We start from the raw sequence: 20134 nt of genomic DNA, 5'->3' as shown, positions 1-20134 counted from the left end.
ATATAAATTACTTATTTTATTTTAATATTTATAAAATTAAAAATTCATTAAGTACACACATCTGCTTAAATATTTTTTAGATATCATTGAAATTGATTTTACTAAGTTTCTGTTTTCTTTTATAATAATAAATTAACTAATAGATAACTACTATATAATCACTTTAGCTATAATTTGTATCCACCGTAATTAATCCGTAGTCCGTATATATAAACTACTATATACAACTATATATAAAATGTTCTAGCGCTTGCAGTCCAACATTTCATATACAGACCATAAACTAATTAAATAAAACTTCAAATATTTCCTAAAAATCACTGTTGATGAGTACTTGGTAGTACTCGAAACTGCGTTGTCTGGTCAACCGATTTTGAACAAATTTTTTAAAATTTTTGTTATTGTTGTTTCATTACTGTTCGAGCCCTTCTAACTTCAATTTTTATTATTAATCAAGGGCATAGAAAACTGCTTACAAAAACAAAACATAAAAATAAAATTATACAACCTGAAATATCACCAATATTATTTGTTAAGGTTGTTGATATAATAACTGGAAGATTATTAATATTTCTTACATTCATGCATAATGTCATCGTGATATTTTACACTTCAATTTCTTGACGCAGATTTTTTCGAGTCACTTTCTTTTGAAAGTATATATTTCAGTTTAAATTGAAAATAGATAAATCTGTGTTTCAAACTTAGATATAGAATTATGCCTCCCACATGAAACGTTTAGTTTATTTGATCAAGAATTCACCTTCATTTTTGAAATGTATTTATTTAATATAGATAGATAGATGCGCAGATAGATAGATTAATTTTAATTGGTACCGCTGAGTAAAAAAAACGACTGAAAAAATTATGGTGAGCTTTGTAGTTCCAATAGTAATAACAAAAAAGTAAAACAAAACTTCTGCTCTGCGAACATATAACCATATAAATTAAAAAATTTGAAAAGATATTGTACCTAAAACTTGTATGTGCAAAAGTTGACTTTTCAGTGCGAACTTAAGCCTAGACAAATATACAATCAAAATTTTAACCATGAGGCAAAAGAATTATACGTCTAGCAATCCAATAATTCATTTTACACAAACTATGAAAAATAACGAATAGTTCTAAACGCCACTGACGATCAGCTATAAAGATCTGATACAACAACTCTCCAACACATTAACGTCGACTATTAAATCATTTATTTATTGTTTTTTGTCTACCTTTGTCACACTCTCCAAATAAAATCATTGCAGATTCTGTCACTTACATATAGTTATCTTTTTGTATTTGCCTTGATCATTCAGGTTCAAGACACCTTAACTTTAGTATAATAGACTCAGTTTGCAGTTTGATTTAGTGTCTCTAAGAAACACAGATCCACATTAAAATGAATTGGGCTTAGAATCGGGTGTATAACATAGCTACAAAGTGCACTATGATGTTGAAATATTATTAATATGTGGGAGTCAGCTTTCATATAAATCGCCTTAATTCTATTATGTAGAAAGAAGGTCCAATAAGAAAAGTTAACGCTGTAAATATCGTCGTTTATAACGTTGCTTAATAAAGTAGATCATTCCCAGGTTGTCATATAAAATAACTATAGTAGAAAAAATTTGAAATTAAATAGAACAAAATAACACTACTAAGAAAAATAGTTCAACTTATTTACCGCAAATTTGCAAAATCCTTCCTTATAAGTACTTACAAATTTCTTAACAAATTTCTGCTATTAAATAATTACTTAATAATTATTTAATAATATTGATTTACGTATAAAGTTTTATATGTACATTACTTTTATAATATAAAATAATTTTCCACACACATATATAGTTTACACCAGGGTTTCTTTAACCACTGCGAACTCCTTCATTTCTCATCTTCTTGCTACATAAACAAACGTCTCCAAGGGTCTGTCTTATAAGTCTGTATGTAGAACAGGAGGCTTACTATTTTCCAAATCTCTACCCTTACTTATTGAGTTATTTTCTGTAAGTGCAGGAGCAATGACTAGTACGGTAGCACTCGTACCGCCCGTAGCTGCAAGAAAATCTACATTATGCGTAGTCACCGGCACATTTACTGATGGAAATACACTTGTCATGGGGTCAACATATGTAGTCGCCGTGTTGCCAGTACCAGTAGTGGTTGTTGTTGTGGCATTTATGTTGGCATTATTATTGTGTGCCGCCAGTGCTTTTCTTTGTTTGGCCTTTTTGGATGATATCAAACGTTCCGATTGACGATTTTTACCGAATTTCGGAAAGAAACTGTTTTCCATCTGTAACTGCGCATTAACATCTTTGCGTGCTGCACAAGTGCAAGCCTTCATAAAACTTTTCTTAAAGTTATCACTCAAAAATGCGTAGAGTATTGGATTCATGGCTGAATTCGAATAACCTAAACAGCCGACTAATAGGAAGATCGTTATCTCTAGTCTCGAAGCGCATTTGCCTGGTGACGAATTTATAAGTGCCACCTGTGAAATCCAATAGGGTAACCAACACATGATGTATACTGTAATCACTGTTAGAACAAGTTTCGTTACCTTACGGTGTGAACGTTTCTTTTCTTTAGATTTATTTTTCGGTCCCGCTGTGTGCAGCTTGCGTATGACCAAACAATAGAAGCCCAATATAAAAGTTAGCGGTGTGGCAAAGCCCAACGTCAGTGAATACAGTATAAATGTGGTACCCGATTGTGTATTCTGTGCTTCGGGCCATTTAATGTTGCATGAGATATGCTCACCCGCCTGCACGGTATTAGCAAATAATATCACCGGCAACATCAACAGCGCTGACGTCAGCCAAGCAATGCCTGAGACAACTTTGGAGACAAACGGTGTACGATATTGCGATGATGATATAGGATGGCAAACGGCAATGTAACGATCAGCAGACATGATAAGTAAAAAAATTGATGATGTAAATTGTGTTATAGATGTGCTCACCATATATGCCTTACACATATATTCACCAAATTTCCAACTGCCAATTTGCATGGTATACAATAGAAATGGTATGCCAATGAGAAAGCACTCATCCGCTATAGCCAAATTTAATATATAAATATTAGTTACTGTTTGCATTTTTGAAAATCTTAGTACTACATATATGACAAGAGTATTGCCAAAGAGTCCAATTATGCAAACACTTGAATAGAGTATCATGGTTATCAGATTACCAATGGCATTTTGTCCATTGTAGCAGTTCATATCGTCGTCGTACTCATAAGTGTCATTTAAGCTAATATTGTGACCATTGAATAGGCCAGCATTAACACGCTTATAAAGCTCATCCAATTGAAAAAGATTTAGTGTGGGCTTGAATTGCTCCTCTACATCCGCAACTGAAGCCATCTCAGTGTTGACTTTATTGGTAACCGGCGTGTCTGTGGTTTCTGCGCGTGTAATGTGTATTGAGCTCGTTAATGTTAACACAAGGCTTGTTAAAATGAAAAACCTATTCATTCTGAATAAAGCAATAGCATTTTCTGTCCTCTAATTGCCAGTGTGGATTAAGCTGCTTCCCGCAACCCATATGATGAAAAGTTGTAGTGTACAAGTTGTTTGCAGAAACTTCATATTGAAGGATTGATTGATCTGAAAAACAAAACAAACAAAAAATAATTTAAATAATGTTTAAAGTATATGCTATATGAATTTAGTAATAAATGTATGTAATTTATGAAGAGTTAAATAAATATTAATTTTATATTATAAATATACAACAACACCACACACAATTCAGTGATTGCTTTTGATTTTTTTATATTTTAATAACATTATACATAAGTAGTTTCCTCAATTAAAATAATTAACTTCCTATATGTATTTGCTTTCCTTACCATTTATGTAATTTTGAAAACTAATTTGTTTCTAATGAGTTCCATTCCTACAAGAATTTATCTTTATCTGTGCATGACTAACATGTGCAGTTAATAGTTTGTGCAAGACTGCACTCAATGCCACAGAGCACACAGCACTGTGCAATTACAGCTTTAATATATCAACTTAAATTACCTAGAATTGCTCAATATTCTACTCTCCACTGACCGCTGTATAGTGGCACCTATAATTGGTCATACGGTCGGTGCGCAGCAAAACTTATCAAGACTCACTATGTGTGCAGCAATGTGCTCTGAATGGCCACAGACAACAGCATAGCAAATTTTCCTCTTGAACTCATTTCAACATCCTTCAAAGCACGAAGGATACACACATTTATCGCTTGCTTGAGTAGACAGCAGGATGATGTGTTGCACATTGCCATAGGAGTTCATTTAGGTGACTGCGTTGCGGTTGCATATAGTATCGGTTAATAAAATGACACATATCTTTCCTTTGATCTCTGTTGTCTATTTGACGCATCATTGCTTCTGTTCTTCCTCTTCGGATTTTACCTTTAAAGCAGTTCACATTTTGCTGTAGTGTTTTGTAATCCCTTAAGCTTCTTTACTGTCTATGCTGCAGTCAATAAATATGGAAATTAACCTCTTTGTGTCCTACTGTGTAATCGTAAGTTATGAATTAAAATTTTGTTTCTGAACAGAACAGTTCTTTAGTTTTATTAGATTTTGTATTTACTTGAATAGAAACCAGGGTCTTTGAAGGTATTATTAAACATATAAATTTTAATGAATTCAGGAAAGTAGAATCTTGAAATTGTATTTATGGTTGATTTGTAATTATGACTTCATACAAATATTTCAAATTTAAATAATTATAGAAATTTAAATTTAGAATAATTATTTAATTAAAGAAATACTCTACTTTAAAAATAAAAAATGTTTCTAGTAGAAGTTCTAGTTATATATCTTATCGTAATTAGAACTGATAATGACACTACTGTTACTAATTGTAGTTTTCACATTGTAAACGAAAAAGACAACTTTTTTAATATACATATCTAAATTAAAACCATATTTACTATAATTATATACATATAATTTATTAATCAATATAAAAAAAATTAATTAAATGGAAAGGCTCAATATTGATGTTGTCATCAAATTAGATACCCATTCCTAATTATAAATAATTAAAGTTAATAAGTATATTAAATCAAATAGATTAATTTTCTCTATTAAATACTTGTAAAATACTTTAAAATAGAAAATAATTCGTGTTTGTTATCTCAAGCACACAAATTAAAAAAAATAATAATTCCTTTTAAGAATGCTTTAAAACTGCTTTGTCCTTTTATTTCTATCTTAATTTCCTCTTCATTAAATGCACAGAATAAATTTTCTAAATTTAATTGCGAAATCCTTTCAATGATTTAACTTATTTCGACCATGTTTCCAATTTCACTCTAATCCTTTTATTTACCAATCCTTGCTTTACTACCAATCTAAGGTAAAATTAAGTAAGCAACTCACGTTTTCCTATTGCCTTAACAGGATTAAATCTATCAACCAAAATAATGACAACAAAACAGGGACAAAGCAAATAAAATTGTATAAACAAACTAAAATTATTATAAATTAATTTCGGTTCATGAGTACGAAATAGCTGGGGTAAGGTGAATTGGTAAACAATACCAAATAAAAAGAAAAGAAACTAATTTTTATCATTGAGTTTCACTATTCATATATAAAGCAAGAGGAATAGGTAGGAGACGCCAATTATTCCTGGAATGATATCAGCCGAGAATCAAATAACAGAATCAGATATAAAAGGATGGTTGAGGCTTTATGCTCTACTGGGAGATGAGGATGAGAGAGGAAGACATTCGACACAGTCAATATTATTTTAAAAACGCCTTAGTAAAGAAAACAAAAAATACCATATACTACAAAATAAAATCACGCATGTATTTAAACGATGTTTTCGCTTCCAGCCTTTAAATTAGAATGAAAATTTGCATGTAGGCCGACAAAAATCCAATCGTATACGAAACAACACGAGCAATTTTGACAAAAAATCAATATATTTTGATTTCCATCCAACTTATTATCAGACCTGCAGATTTGGTAGAAACTTTTCATCTCAACAGACAAGTTGTACGACCAAATTTGATGTATAATAAGCGCTACACCTAAGTTTTTTTCCATGGTCACACCAGAACACAAGAATCGAAGATAATTATTAACATGACCTCTATTTTTCGACGACTTTAACACAATTATTTTAGTCTTGGCTCTGGGCGGTTGTTTCTGGATGGTATGTATAGGTCAAAATCTTAAATATGTACATAATAAGATTATAAAGTTTTCAGACATTTCATTCTACACTGATAGACTTATTTGATACTTCACCGCGAAGATCATCATGCAATATTCATCGTGCTACAAGTTATCAAAGAGAAATGTACCCAAAAAACTTTACTTTGAAGATGTCCAAAAATTTTTCAAATAATTAATCCATTGATTAGTTGAACCCATTTAAGTCACAGAACGATAAAATCAAAAAAGATTTTAATAGACATGACATTAATGAATGAGTTAAGCTGAAGTATATATAATGTATTAAGAACTTATTAGATGAAGGTTAGATGATACCAGCGATTCTCGAGTGTATTGCATTACTGTAGGTTTATTATCTAATTAATTATTGAAAACGAACACCTTACAGAAATTGCAGCTTGCATTTTCAACATTTTTTTTTTAATTTAATATTATTTTTATGCTTGTACTGTAACCGGATTATTGTCTAATACCTATAGCATACACGGGTAAAAATTTTATGTCTTTTAGAATATGTGCTATTTAAAATACTTTTGATGGAAACTTTTTATGGATATTGGATTATGCTTGTTATAAACCATCTCTAAATGTTCATATGCGCTTGAACATATTAGAAATTCCATTATTTATATATTAATTCATCTATAAATATTTTAGTATGCAACTTTAAATTTTTATTTCAACTAAAGTGGATGTATATTGCGTTGAGCGCAATATCTTCTAATTTAGATTGAATGGATGAACTAAAAATTTTTGTAAGTACCTCGACATGATTGGATTAAAATAAGTACCATTTTAAATCTTAACCGTTTTTATTGTGGTTTCAACGTTTAATCATTAAACCAAGAACATAGAATAAAAATCATTTTCTACAGTTTTTTATTGGCACACCTCTAACCTGCACGTGAGATAAAACCGTTTTAGTTGATTTCACAGCTTATACTATATGCAATAAAATGCAACAATAACTATTATTACATGGAGAAGTTGCTTAAATCATTAAAAATGTAGATAAATGAGTATATTTTCCATATAGAATAATACACAGATGGAATTCACATATAATACTCTTTCATCGTTTGCTTGATACATATGTACTACTTTAGGTTACAGTAGCTTAAATATAATATTAAAAATAATAAAATAAATAATTTAAATAAAAAACCAAATAACTTTTTTAAATAATCGGTGGTTTCACTGACACTCACTCAAGTCCATTTTAAACAGAAGAAACTTGACAGAAGTGTTAATTTTTAATTTTTCTGATTTTAAGTAAATCTTAATTTTATAATATACAGTCATTTTACACTTATTAATTAATTTCTAATTAATTAATATTTCATTATTTATACTTAATATTTCTTGATATACTAGGTGGATTGATAAAAACCCGGCCTAAGTGCTAAACTCGCATCATTTTTGGAAAGTTATATTTTATACTTCAATATTGTCTTCTTTTAGCTAGATACATCCAGTCCAACTGTCTTTCAACATTTGGATACCTTGTAAATAATACAATTTATCAAGTCCTCCAAAATACACCTCATTTTTTCATTCCACCTAATCATTTGATGCAAATCTTTTTCCCTGGCACCATATTTTTTTTTAAATTTGGAAATAGGTAATAGTCACTGGGAGCCATATCTGGAGAAGATGAAGATGGTTTTCATGTGTTTTCATCCTGCAAAAATAAATTTTTTTCTTTGAGAAATGTGTTCGTTTTGTCTTGATTTCCTCAAGCAATTCATTCAATACTATGCAATAATAGTCTGATGTTATTGTTTTTCGTTTTTACAAATAGTCTATGAAAATTATTCCACTTAAATCCCGAAATACGAAAATCAAAACTTTCCCGATCGGAAGCCGACTCTTGAGTTCGTGGTCGTTTGTGACCACTACCCACGAACTCTACGCAATCTCTGACTTGTTGCCATTCGTCAGGTGTTTAGTAATGAATATACATTTTATCAATTGTGTCGACGTTCACAATCAGCTAAATTGTGCTTAAACATTTCCAAACAATGTTCTGGAAAACGAAGTCAATTCACCCGCCTATATGTATTGTGTTTTAGATATACATATATCTATTAACCAACCACTTTTCAAAAAAATTCTTAATTTCTATTTTCGGTTAAAGAATTTCAAAAAATTATTAAATTATTATTTTCAGCATATACACTTTTTTAAAATATTAATGTTAATTTTAAATATTTCAAAACATCAAATACATATATTAAGGTTTGCAAATATGAGTCCCTATTAACATTTCGACTGTTGCCGCCCAGAGTAGTGTCAGTTTTGTCTTATATTTTTTTTAAACAAACAACTTCAAATATTTATTATATTATATTATACATTAAATATATTATTTAATATATATTAATAAAATAAACTGTTGAAATTAATACATTTCTTTAATGGACATGAAACACCTGCCTTCCATTGTTAATTTCCACTTTCATATAATTAAATTTATTTATTTTATTATACTGTAATTTTTATAGACCCCAGTTTTAAAATATTAAATATCAACATATGCCAATGAAATACCTTTGACTGTCATACCCAATAAAACCAATTACTTTTATTTCCCATTAGTGTACTCGGAAACAGAGGTGTTTAATTCTAATCCTTTGGCAATTTCAAACCGCACGTTTCACCGAAAACCTATCTATTAGATGTTAGGCAATTTAGATCTTCAAAGCAAAAACGTGCCAATTCCAAATAAAACTGAAAAAATAGAAAATATCTCATATCCTTTGACAAACCGCATACCGTTTGATATATTGTAAGGTATGTGCACACCAGAAGCAAAAGTCACATAACAGCTACTGACACATTTTCCGGTTCCTCTACATTCAATACTAAAACAAGACAAAAAAGTAACTGAAATTGTAGCAAATAAAGATAAAATACTTTATCGATTAACACTTTTAATACACTCAAGAGAAAAATATAAAAGTTTTTTTATTCTTGCAATATAAAATGCAAACAAATTTGTTGTTGCATTAAGTGAAAATTCGGAAAATTCGAAAAGTTCAGTCCACTTTAATTTGGGAATACTTTATTGTTCCCTTAATGTGTGAAGTAGAGGACAATTTTGCCAATATTCGTCATCATTTATATTCACTTCTAATGATAAATTCAGTTGAAATTTTAGTTTTTTGCATGTCCTGGTCTCGGAGGCATGTGGATTGTCAACATTTTCCGCAGCGTGTTCCTATGAGTTTTCACCAAATAATCCCTTTTGTCATATTTCATATTTCCTCCTCTTTAGACGATTTAGTAGTTTTAGTGCATCGCTCAAGTGTTTTATTCGTAATTGAAAGAGTCGGAAGTCTCATCACTTTTGATCAACACTTTTTTATGTATTTTACAGTTTTTTTTTATGTCGAGCTCTTGTGAATTTTTTTTAATATTTATAGATTTTTTCTGCACTTTCTTCACACTTGCTGCACTTCTGGTCCTGACAGCAGATTTGAACTTTGATTGTTGTAAATCACATAAATATTGTTAAGAGTTAAAATTACCCTAATAACGTAAAAACCCAGAAGTTTCTGGTTGAGTAAAGTGGAGCAAAAATAGTATATTGCTATTTTTAGTTAAATTTTAAATATAGCTTAACTTTAAAAAATATAAAGGGAGTTTAATGATGACTCTACTTAAAGCATTATTTTGTAATTATTTTTATTACTCCTCCTTTTGTCTAAAATATAAGTAAGTAAGTAAATATGGACTTTATACTTTGAACCATTATATCAATAAATGTAGGGCATATTTACCAGACATTGTACAAGACAATATTATTTAATTCATTTCCTAAAAACTTCCGTCTACAATGATTTGCCAGACAATATTGAATAAAAATGTCAATACTATTTAAAATCGGATGACAAAGAATGCCCACTATTACCTTTAAGTTCTCTACAGAGTTAGGCGATTGAAGTGTTGTCTATTGAATCGACCATATCTTTTTTGTGTGAAATTAATTTCTATTCATTCAAATTACGAAAATGTATGGAAGAAATCAAAATTGTAGAATCTATTCATTCTAGCTCGCTGTGACCACCCTTTCCCTTGACTATGGCCTTCTAACGGTTAAAAAAATGAATTGTATTCTTTACAAATGTGATCTTTCGGTATTTTGGTCCATTCCATAACAATTGATTTTTTTGGCGCATTCAACCTTGCTCTCTAAAATTATCCATATGAAATAAACCATTGGATTTGCATCTGGAGAATTCGAAAGCCATTGTGTGGTGGAAATGAAGTGTGAAACATAACTTTTTGAAACATTCTTGATTCACTTTTTGCTCTTTATGACACAATGCCAAATCATGTTCAAACGTTCATAGTCTAATACCGAAATGTTTGCTTGCCCACGGCTCTAAATCAACTTCCATTCTCCCGATAATAAATCGTATTAATTTTGACACCAGGCTAGATGAAAACGATTGGAGAACTCCCATCAGCGATCACAGCTGCCCATACCATTATTTGAGATTGAAAATTGCTTCGTAATCTCAAATGGCAGTGCGCAGCAGTGCGTGCAATTAAGTGAACACGATTATTTTGAGAGTTTCTAAACTGCTTAATGACGAAATTGAAACTGTTTAAAGGATATTATTCCAAATTGATTGTCAAAGAATTTTGAATCAATTTTTTTGGAAATCTAAAAAAATTTTGGGCTCTAGAACTTTAAAGCACTATGTACTACTCATTCGATTACTCTAACTGAAGTTGTTGTAAATATCTGAAACAAAAACAAACTGGAATACAAATATTTAAATTTAGTTATATTGGTGTTGATATTTAAAATTAAATTTTTTTAAAAAAATATTGTTTCAATATTATTTTTTATTTTAAACTCTTAGAGGACTCTTTGCATTTACAAGTATTAGAATAAATAAAACCTTAATATGAGAAGATATACGAGTATATACACTCCATATACAAACAATTTTGAAACAATAAATTTTACTCTGACCAACATTTATTTCATTTTAAATTTATTTATTACTTTATCGTACTACTGACATTAAACATTTCAACAGGAACTGAACTTGAAGGATAAACAGCGGCAAAAAACAATATTTTATACCGATAAAAATGCGAAAAGTAAACAGAAGAAGAACTCTTAGCTTCAAAATATCAACGTTGATTTATTTTAATGTATTCAATACTTTTTTGTTTCTTTGTTTAAGTTTAAAATTTTGTTGATGAATAATTTCAACAAAAGCATAGAAGATAAAAAGCGTAACAATGTCATTGTTTGATGTCAGATGTCCACCGAAGTGTATAAGGAAACACCCAGAGCGACTTAAAGGATTTCATATTTCTGTGTAGCAACAAAAAAGTAAACAACAAAACAGAGAAGAATTGACAGACTTCATCAGCACAGGAAGATTTTGAAATCACTTGATACGCTTGTTTAAGTCATTTTGAAAGAATAAGAAAAAATAACAGATTAGCAAATATATCACTCAGTAAATCAAATATAAAAACAAAAAAAAACCCAATGTCTGCTGGTGATAAAAGTTATGCTCAGTCAAGCTGAAATATTCAATACAATTACCTCAAAGGAAGTATCAATTTATAAAAAAAATTTAAAGTTTTTAAAGTAGTAAATCCAGATATATATCTGGTGTATATAAATTATTTTATTAAAACCAGTGATGACTGCTCTAAGGTGCGAAGGTGTTCAGCGCACACCCTAACATAATTTGCAAAATGTCAAACAATATATAGGTATAAATCAATTAAATATCTTTATATCGAGAAATATTATTTATTATATTTCCACATATATATTTTTAAAAATTAAAGTTTTAATAAAAACAGTTATATATAATTGTCTATGAAAACTCAATCAATTTCCTTCTTTTAGCTGCTATAGTTGTTAGTTGAGCTCATAAATTTGTAGTTCAAATCTCAGAACATTTCTATTCTATTTCGTCTTTCTCCTTTTAGAATAAGCTCATACGAATTTCTCTCGTTATGTGTGCGGAAAAGTTGGCCGCACATTCATACTTTGCAGGTTTGTTCATAAATTTCGTCGTTAGTTGTGTTCAACTAAAAAATTAACAAAATAATATACGTGCGCTCACGCTTGTAATATGAGAAATAGAGATTTATATAGTGGGAATTTTATGAGAATTCTTTGTTCTATTCGTACATCAACGGCATGCATACAAATCCAACATTTGATTTGCCGAAGCACTTAGTTGTGCGGTACAATTTGCAGTACATTTCATAGTACATTTCAATTACATATCATATCTCGCTTTTTAGCAGTAACATCCACGAATTACTACAGCTAGTTGTGCGGGGTAGTTGGTCGCACATTCATACGTTGCAAGTGTGTTCGATTTTGTTTGATCACTGCATAAATATGTGTGGTTTTGATTACAAATTCTTTTGTTTGAAAAAAGTTGGTTTGATGTTATAAGAAATATATAAAAAGTTGTGTTTATTCCATATTAAGATAATATTCAACTTATATATAAATGATTAATAAAGTGGTTTTTTCAAACAGTAGTAAACTACAACAACAAAAATGAGTTTTTATATTATTTTAATTGATTGAATTTTTGTTTGACCAAACAGCTGTTTCGAGTACTGCCAAATACCCATCATCAGTAGTCTTGGAAATATGTCTTCTAATTAATTATTCGTAAATAATTTTTTGAGACTGCAAGTATCAGGAATCGAACTCGTGACCTGCCAAATTTAAAGCTCAGAGTTAGCGCATTTTAACCATTTGACCCAAAACCGTACTTGACTTTTATGTTCACATATTTTTCTGGAGTTTTGTTACTTTGCTATGAAAGTTTTATTAACAAATTTACTTGCTGTGTTTATATTAAAACGAAATCATAAACCAGCTGTAGAATAATTAAATTAATTAATTTATTATAGTTTTTGTTTTTTATATGTTAAATTTCAATACTACGCTGTTTGTAAAGGCATTATAATAAATACTTAATTTAATTGATTTAGTATGTTATTTTGTTAATAAATTGTTAATTATTTTTTTGTGAATATATTGTTGCCTTGTGTAATGTAGTTATTATTAATAAAACATCTCATATATTTCATTTCACCATTTTTATTTAAAGCGATACATATAAAAACAACATTGTAGAAGGGCCACACACCCTTCCAGATATGACATGCGTCGTCACTAGTTAAGACCCATTGTTGAAATGGAAAATGTTTGTTATTTAAAAATTAAGGATACTTTAAATTTTTAATAATATTTTAAACTAAGAAACTTTAAAATAAATTATTAAAAATAAGTTTCAAATAATTATTTAATATCATTATATTGTGATAATCAGTTTTTTCTTCAAACATGTAATTTTATTGCAATTTTAATGAAGAAATAAACACACATGTCTTCAAAGCACTTAAATCTAAATTTATTACCCGAAAAATTTTACAAGCACTTATCTTAAATTCAACACATTTTCTTCCTCATATACTCCTACTATATCCTTAAATGCCATTTAATAACTATTTCTATTTTCCTATTACTTGCATACATCAAAAGCAATAAGCTGAAAATCCTTTATTACTTTGCTTTTATTACTAAAGTTGACAATAATTTATTGCTTTAATAAACTTTCCCAAATGTTTACTTTCGCTTAAAAGCATTATTTTGCAATCTGAAATTCATATTTAAATATTTCACATTAAAATATACCCAAAACTTTCTTCCGGTATCTCGGCCAGTGCTCGTATCTTTCATCATAATGAGTTTGTTATGCTTGAAAGCCTTAATTCAACAAGGATTATGTCGTTGACGGCAACAGCAGGCTTTGCTTATGCGTAAACAAATTTTATTTTGTTTACATATAATTTTATATACCATACATTGAGACACATAGAGTTATTATTTATTAAATATTCAATTTACGTACGTTATAATATTAAAAATATATATATTGCGATTTCATATCTGATATAATAAAATTTATTTTTATCGCCACTGGGAATGCATTGAAGTCAATCGTTATTGACATCGGAATGTGTACAAATTAAATAATCTGTGACGGTAATGAGTATTATCCTTAAGGGAAATTGCTGATTATTATGCACTGATAGAAAATGTATATTTCCTTATTCAAATCGCGACAATGTTTTTGATAATAAAATAAAAATTTCAAATCACGTCACGTTTTAAAGCAAATTAACCCAAATCGATTTAGTCGCCAAATAATTAAATGAAAACTTTTGCAAATAAAAAGGAATGGATTTTAAGTTTATAAGTAGCATCTTTCCAAAAAAAAGGAAAATATTAATACAAAAGCAATGAACTTGAATGTCAAAGCACCTTTAAATTCGAACAAAAAATGTAAAATTATCAGAAAGCAAAACAAAATATATTTTATGGTCAATTATATCGGCTCAGTGACTTGGATCCCGCGTCACTGACAATAAACACATTTTTAAAGTTGTTAGTGACTCTCTCTAACAACAGCAAAATTGGTCTGGAAAACAAGCAAAGAATGGGTTTTGCCAACACTTGCTACTACAGCCTTGGTAGACTACCAAAAAAATCGAACTATCAACAAATTTAAGTCCCTACAAGTAAAAAATTTTTTTACTGGTCCTTTATATGGCCCAAAATCATGTAATGAGTAGATCAATAATGAACGATTCTTAGGAGTTGTCAAGAAATTCGAATTCTATCTACGTAAATATCGTACTTGATAGAACGATGTGCTATTATATATATGTTAAATCACAGAAATGATAAAGTGAAACAGACAAATATCCAATGACTACACATATAAAGATATGTGGTATAAAGGAGAAATGTAGCTCTCGATAGAACGATGTGCTATATGATACATGATCCATCACAAGAATGACAAAGTCTAATGGACAAATATACAGTGGCTACACAGATAACTATTTGTGGTATAAAAGAAGAATGTAACTAAAAAATGTTCACAACTGTATGATTAGGAGAAAATGGCAGTAGAGAGACAGGTTCTTTAAAGTAAAATAATCTAATACCTGATCACATATTGTAACTATTTGTTTCTGACTGACATAAGAGCGCGAAATATGGATCGACTCGCAGACTATGTTTCTCACAACCATGAACGAAATACAGTTACAATGGTTAGTTAAATTTATAAGTAAAAATGCTTTCACAGATCAAAATGAAAAGAGTACTTTCAACTCTACAACTCTCAACGTCCTTTGTATTGAGTATTTCTTTATGAATTTATTCTTGATATATGCGAACCCAATACTACACGAGAACTATAAAAAAGTTTGGATTTAATGTAACATCTGATATGTGGAGACGAATGGCAATAAATGTTGGATGTAACCAAGACTAACATACGGTTGTTATAACTAGTTAAGTTAATAAGTAAAAAATATTTCACAGATTAATATTAAAATTGACCTTTTGTTTGTCGCAGCTTTAATGTTAATTGTATGATGTATTTTTTTTAATAAATAGATGCAAATTCTTTTAAATGGAAACAAATTTGGATATATAGGACAATATATATAAAGTATGTTGGATTTAACATGGTTCCTGTCAACGTACATGAGAGTTTTGCATCTAGGAACGTTGACTTGAAGTCAAGCAAGAGTGGCTTAAAGCATAACTGTCTTTAAGCTAAAACAAGTGAACACTGTTTTTAGAACAAGTTCAATTATCCGAGAGGCTGGTTTATACCACAAGGTTTACTCTCTGAAAAACATCTTTTGAATTAACAATTACCGAAACAAACCTCTATAGTTAAATAGAAATCAACATTAAAATTAGAGCATGAAGATCGGTTCGCTAAGTTATTTATACGGTGTAGATAATTATTGGGATCATTTGTGAGCTTTTTCAAGCATCTTACGAAGAAGATGTTTGGTCCTTAACGAGTTGAATAGTTAATGGAGAATAAATGGAGAAATCTCTAATACTGAAGAAGTTTTAATGCAGATGTATTCAAAAGGGATTGCAACGTAAATCTTAACTGATTAACTTATTAAATTGTTTAAATAATGAAGAGTAGGAAAGGGTATTTAATTTTATAGAAAAAGCAGTTATGATGGTTATGTATTAAGGAATTCGAAAATACATAACATCTGTCAAAAAACATATTGTAGTAGAAACCGAATAATTGTTTTTATTATTCTATAACTTTGAACTAAAAAAACATTATTTATTAACATTAAATAACTATTTGATAAAAATGTTAATATAGAATATCTAGCATAAATCCATTTATCAATCCATTCAGCTAGATCATTTATCAATCCGTTCAATGTTCGTTTTTAATCTTCAATACACAACCTCCTTCAGGTGAACAGTTACTTTACTTACAATATCTTCTTCCAAAACAAAAAATAAGGCGTTATGTCCTTTAAAACACAGCTTACTAACCGCAAACTAGTTAAATTGACGTGATCATTTTGTTAGACAAATTTTTGATCATGTGGTAAAGAAGATATAGAAACCAACATGTGGTCTTATTGAACCAACATTGTACGTCAAGTAAGAATATTTTGACTTGAGATATAGTATAGTTAAAATCTAGTTAAATCAGCCAAATTATTTTTATGAGTATACAGATGGAAAGCACTTAGGTCATGTGCGATTTGCAAGTCAACATCGCCCACCTATAATAAAAATAAATCCTCGGAACTCATCAAAAGAGATCGCGTGAACACTGCAATGCTTACTGCAGTTCTTACTGGTCATTGGTGTATAGGAACTCACGCAGAGAAACTGTGCATTTCCCATAACCCTCACTGCAGAAGTTGTTAAATGACCGGCTTTAGCGTCCAGAAGATATAGGCTCTTAGGAAAATACTTTTTGATAATTTATCAGACTGCTCAACGGTGGAGATAAAGGACCTATTAAATTACCTAAATTCGACGGGATGGATTTAGTCTCTACTCTTCTATACTAGAGTTTTTGCGAGAAATGTGGTGGCAAAACGGCGAAAAATCGCTAATTGAGGTACATGGAAGTTATCTAATGACCTGCCACTACAACCAACCAACCAAACATACAAACACCTGAATATGATTTTGTGAAGGAAGGTGCATTTTTGATACCAATCTAGCGCAACTACATTACTTCTATTTTTCTTAATTGAATTAACTAATGTAACGAATTTGATTCATTTTGAACTTCTTTTCCCTTTATATGTTTAAAAAGATATTATTTAATATTATTTTATTTTATATTTATTACCGACTAAAGGAATTCACGCATAATTCGTAATGAAAAAAAAGAAGAATTTTTAAGATTAAAGTAAACTTTGGTTTCTTTTTAAACAATTGTTTTTTCTTGTTTTTGTTTTATGGTGGGAGATCTAAATTTTGCCTTTTTTAAACAAATTTAATTATTTCAACATTATTTTTAGACTCAAAGCTACTGCACTGGGAGCAAGTTTCTTAATTGCCCACTTCACTGACCAATTAATTTTTTCACACATCATATCTGCTTCGGGCTGATATTTGTGTAATTTTCGATAACATTTTCATTTTCTCTTTTGTGTTCCACAAGTTCCTTTGTGTATCGGAAAACTTGTATATTTGCTTCAGGTTCTTTTTTTCACTTTTAATGACTTAGTTTGCTAAATGTTAAATGGCAACGTGCAGGAAAATCACTCGGGGGCAATGTGAGCAAGTACTCCAGAACACTCTATTGTATTTCTATGTACATATTTCAATGAACTGGGAAAAAAGATTTTCTAATCATTTTTGAAATGTGCTAAGCACACTTGTTGCTTGCAGTTTCAATTTTCAAACTTTTCAAAAAGTACTTGGCATTCACAACACTCCACTCAAGTTGGATACTCTGACCAGTGCTTTGAGGAGCCACTAACGAAAGTTGCTACTCTTCATCAGAGCAGATACGTATTGCATAATTTTTAATTGCAATTTTAATGTTATTTTCAGAAACTATTTCTGCAGTAATTTGGTCAACAAGTTTTGAGCAATGTTTCTGGAAAATTTTCCTTCAAGATTCCTCAGGATGCCTCATGATGTTTCGTGTTGCTCCATTTTGCTTCATGATGCATTTGTTGCACGCACACATCTGTGTAAATGATTTAATTTTAATAAATTTAGAAATGTTGTGAACAGTAAATTTTACATGCCTTCGAGCTGCAACTGTAAACGGTTTCACTCTTCGTCCTGTCAGTGTAAAATGATAATAAATGGCTTTCACAATGCAATTACCGAACAAATTACTTTTTTGAGACTAGAGTAGTGTGCCAAAAAACGCAGCCTTTTGTTAGCACGAACAGTTGCAACAGTTTGAAAATGTAAATATAATCCATTTTGTCCAACTACAAAAGTTTTATACTAACAACGTATAGTTGATATATTTATATGTCAAACCATATAAAACAGGTGTTAATTTCAGGATAATCTGGGTACTAGAGTGTTATAATTTAATCTCGAGTTTTATACAGATTAACTAAAAATATGAAAATTGCAATAAAAGTGCATTAAAAGATCATCTTAATTTAAAAAATTAACCGAGTTATACCAATCAAAACACTATAAATGTAAACTATTACCGTCCTTAGTAACAGCGTCTTTACGATTATTCGAGGAGAATAGACAGAACAAGTGATCTGGTGTCCTTTGTTTTAGAGTTGGTAGACATGCGTTGCAGAATTTACCTAACATGCATACCCTGTTACAAAATCGGTGCACCCAGGAAATCGCCCTATAATAGCTGATGAATCAGACGCAGTATGTATTTTATGATATATGAACAAAAATTTTTATTGGCCCTTTCAAATTATGGTATGAATCATCCAAATTAATTATTAACACCATTTATTGGTCAATATATGTTTTATTATTAATTCCATAAACTAATTTACTAAATTAGTTATTGTTAATAAGTTCTAGGAAGTAAACATTTTAGTTAGTTTAGAGTTCCCTTTTGAATGGTGCCATATAATGTATTTAGCAATAATAAATATTGCTTTGAATAAGTATTTTTACTAATCTTAATACAATTAAAAAAGTTTCCTAATTAATAATTTTGTTAATTCAGCTTTCTATATTTTACTGTTATATTACGTGCTCAATAATTCTATTGGAAAGGTAAACTATTCCTTCGCCTGGAAACATTATGTAGGTCTATGTATTTGATGGGAACAAAAACTTAACCATGCATTAAAAGTCAAAATTTAGATTCCAGTCAACAAGCCACATGTTGGCTGGAATGTGGCAATGGTCGACCACATTTCCTAAGACAAGTAAAAAATACGTTGCATGCTACCTATTTAACAGGATGTGCTCCGTCAGATTGCTATTGTACTTGTTTCAATCAAAGCAAGGTGCTCTTTAAAACCAGCACTTCAGAGAACATAAAGAACTCATAAAATGACTCAATAAATTGATTGCAGTAAAAAACAATATAGAGTTTTTTTATATAGAGAGAATTTTTTCATGGAATCCATAAATTGCTAGATACATGGTCGAAAGTGATTGCTAACGAAAAAATAGTTTGCTGAAAATAAATTTTACCATTTCTTAGAAATAAATGTATTTTCTTTTTGAAAAAAAAAATCTTAAAACTAGAATATAGTATATCGAAAAATTTGAATGAACCTAATAGTTTTTTTAAAAAGAGAATTAAACTTTGCAATAAATTCAGTAGAAGCTTTATTATATAGCCATTTTAGTTGAAGTTGAAGCTTTATTATATAGACATGTAAAAAATTGTACTTATTAGGTTATAAAATGTGATAATTGTGATTTATTTGTTTTCACTGTCACACCATAATACTAAGTATATTGGAATTACGACACAAGATCTAACATTTAAACTATTCGGTAAGTTTCAAAATAAAATATTAAATTTTAAGCAAAATAGAATTATTTTTAATTTATTTTCAATTAATCTTAATAAATCGAAATGTTTAAATATAGTATTTATCCCAAAAA

The 20134-nt window shown here is 29.6% G+C and overlaps 1 protein-coding gene across 1 annotated transcript; it reads right to left on the bottom strand.

Annotated features, from left to right (window-relative positions):
• Positions 1 to 1860: 1860 nt before the first annotated feature.
• LOC119668858 (somatostatin receptor type 5-like) lies at positions 1861 to 3599 on the bottom strand. Its single transcript, XM_038078525.1, has one exon. The coding sequence runs from the start codon at positions 3473 to 3475 to the stop codon at positions 1925 to 1927; it is 1551 nt and encodes a 516-aa protein (XP_037934453.1). The 5' UTR covers positions 3476 to 3599; the 3' UTR covers positions 1861 to 1924.
• Between the last annotated feature and the right edge of the window lie 16535 nt (positions 3600 to 20134).

Source organism: Teleopsis dalmanni, chromosome 1 (assembly GCF_002237135.1).
Source record: "Teleopsis dalmanni isolate 2A chromosome 1, ASM223713v2, whole genome shotgun sequence".
Taxonomy (NCBI): Eukaryota; Metazoa; Arthropoda; class Insecta; order Diptera; family Diopsidae; genus Teleopsis; species Teleopsis dalmanni.
This window is presented reverse-complemented; position numbering and strand designations above follow the sequence as displayed.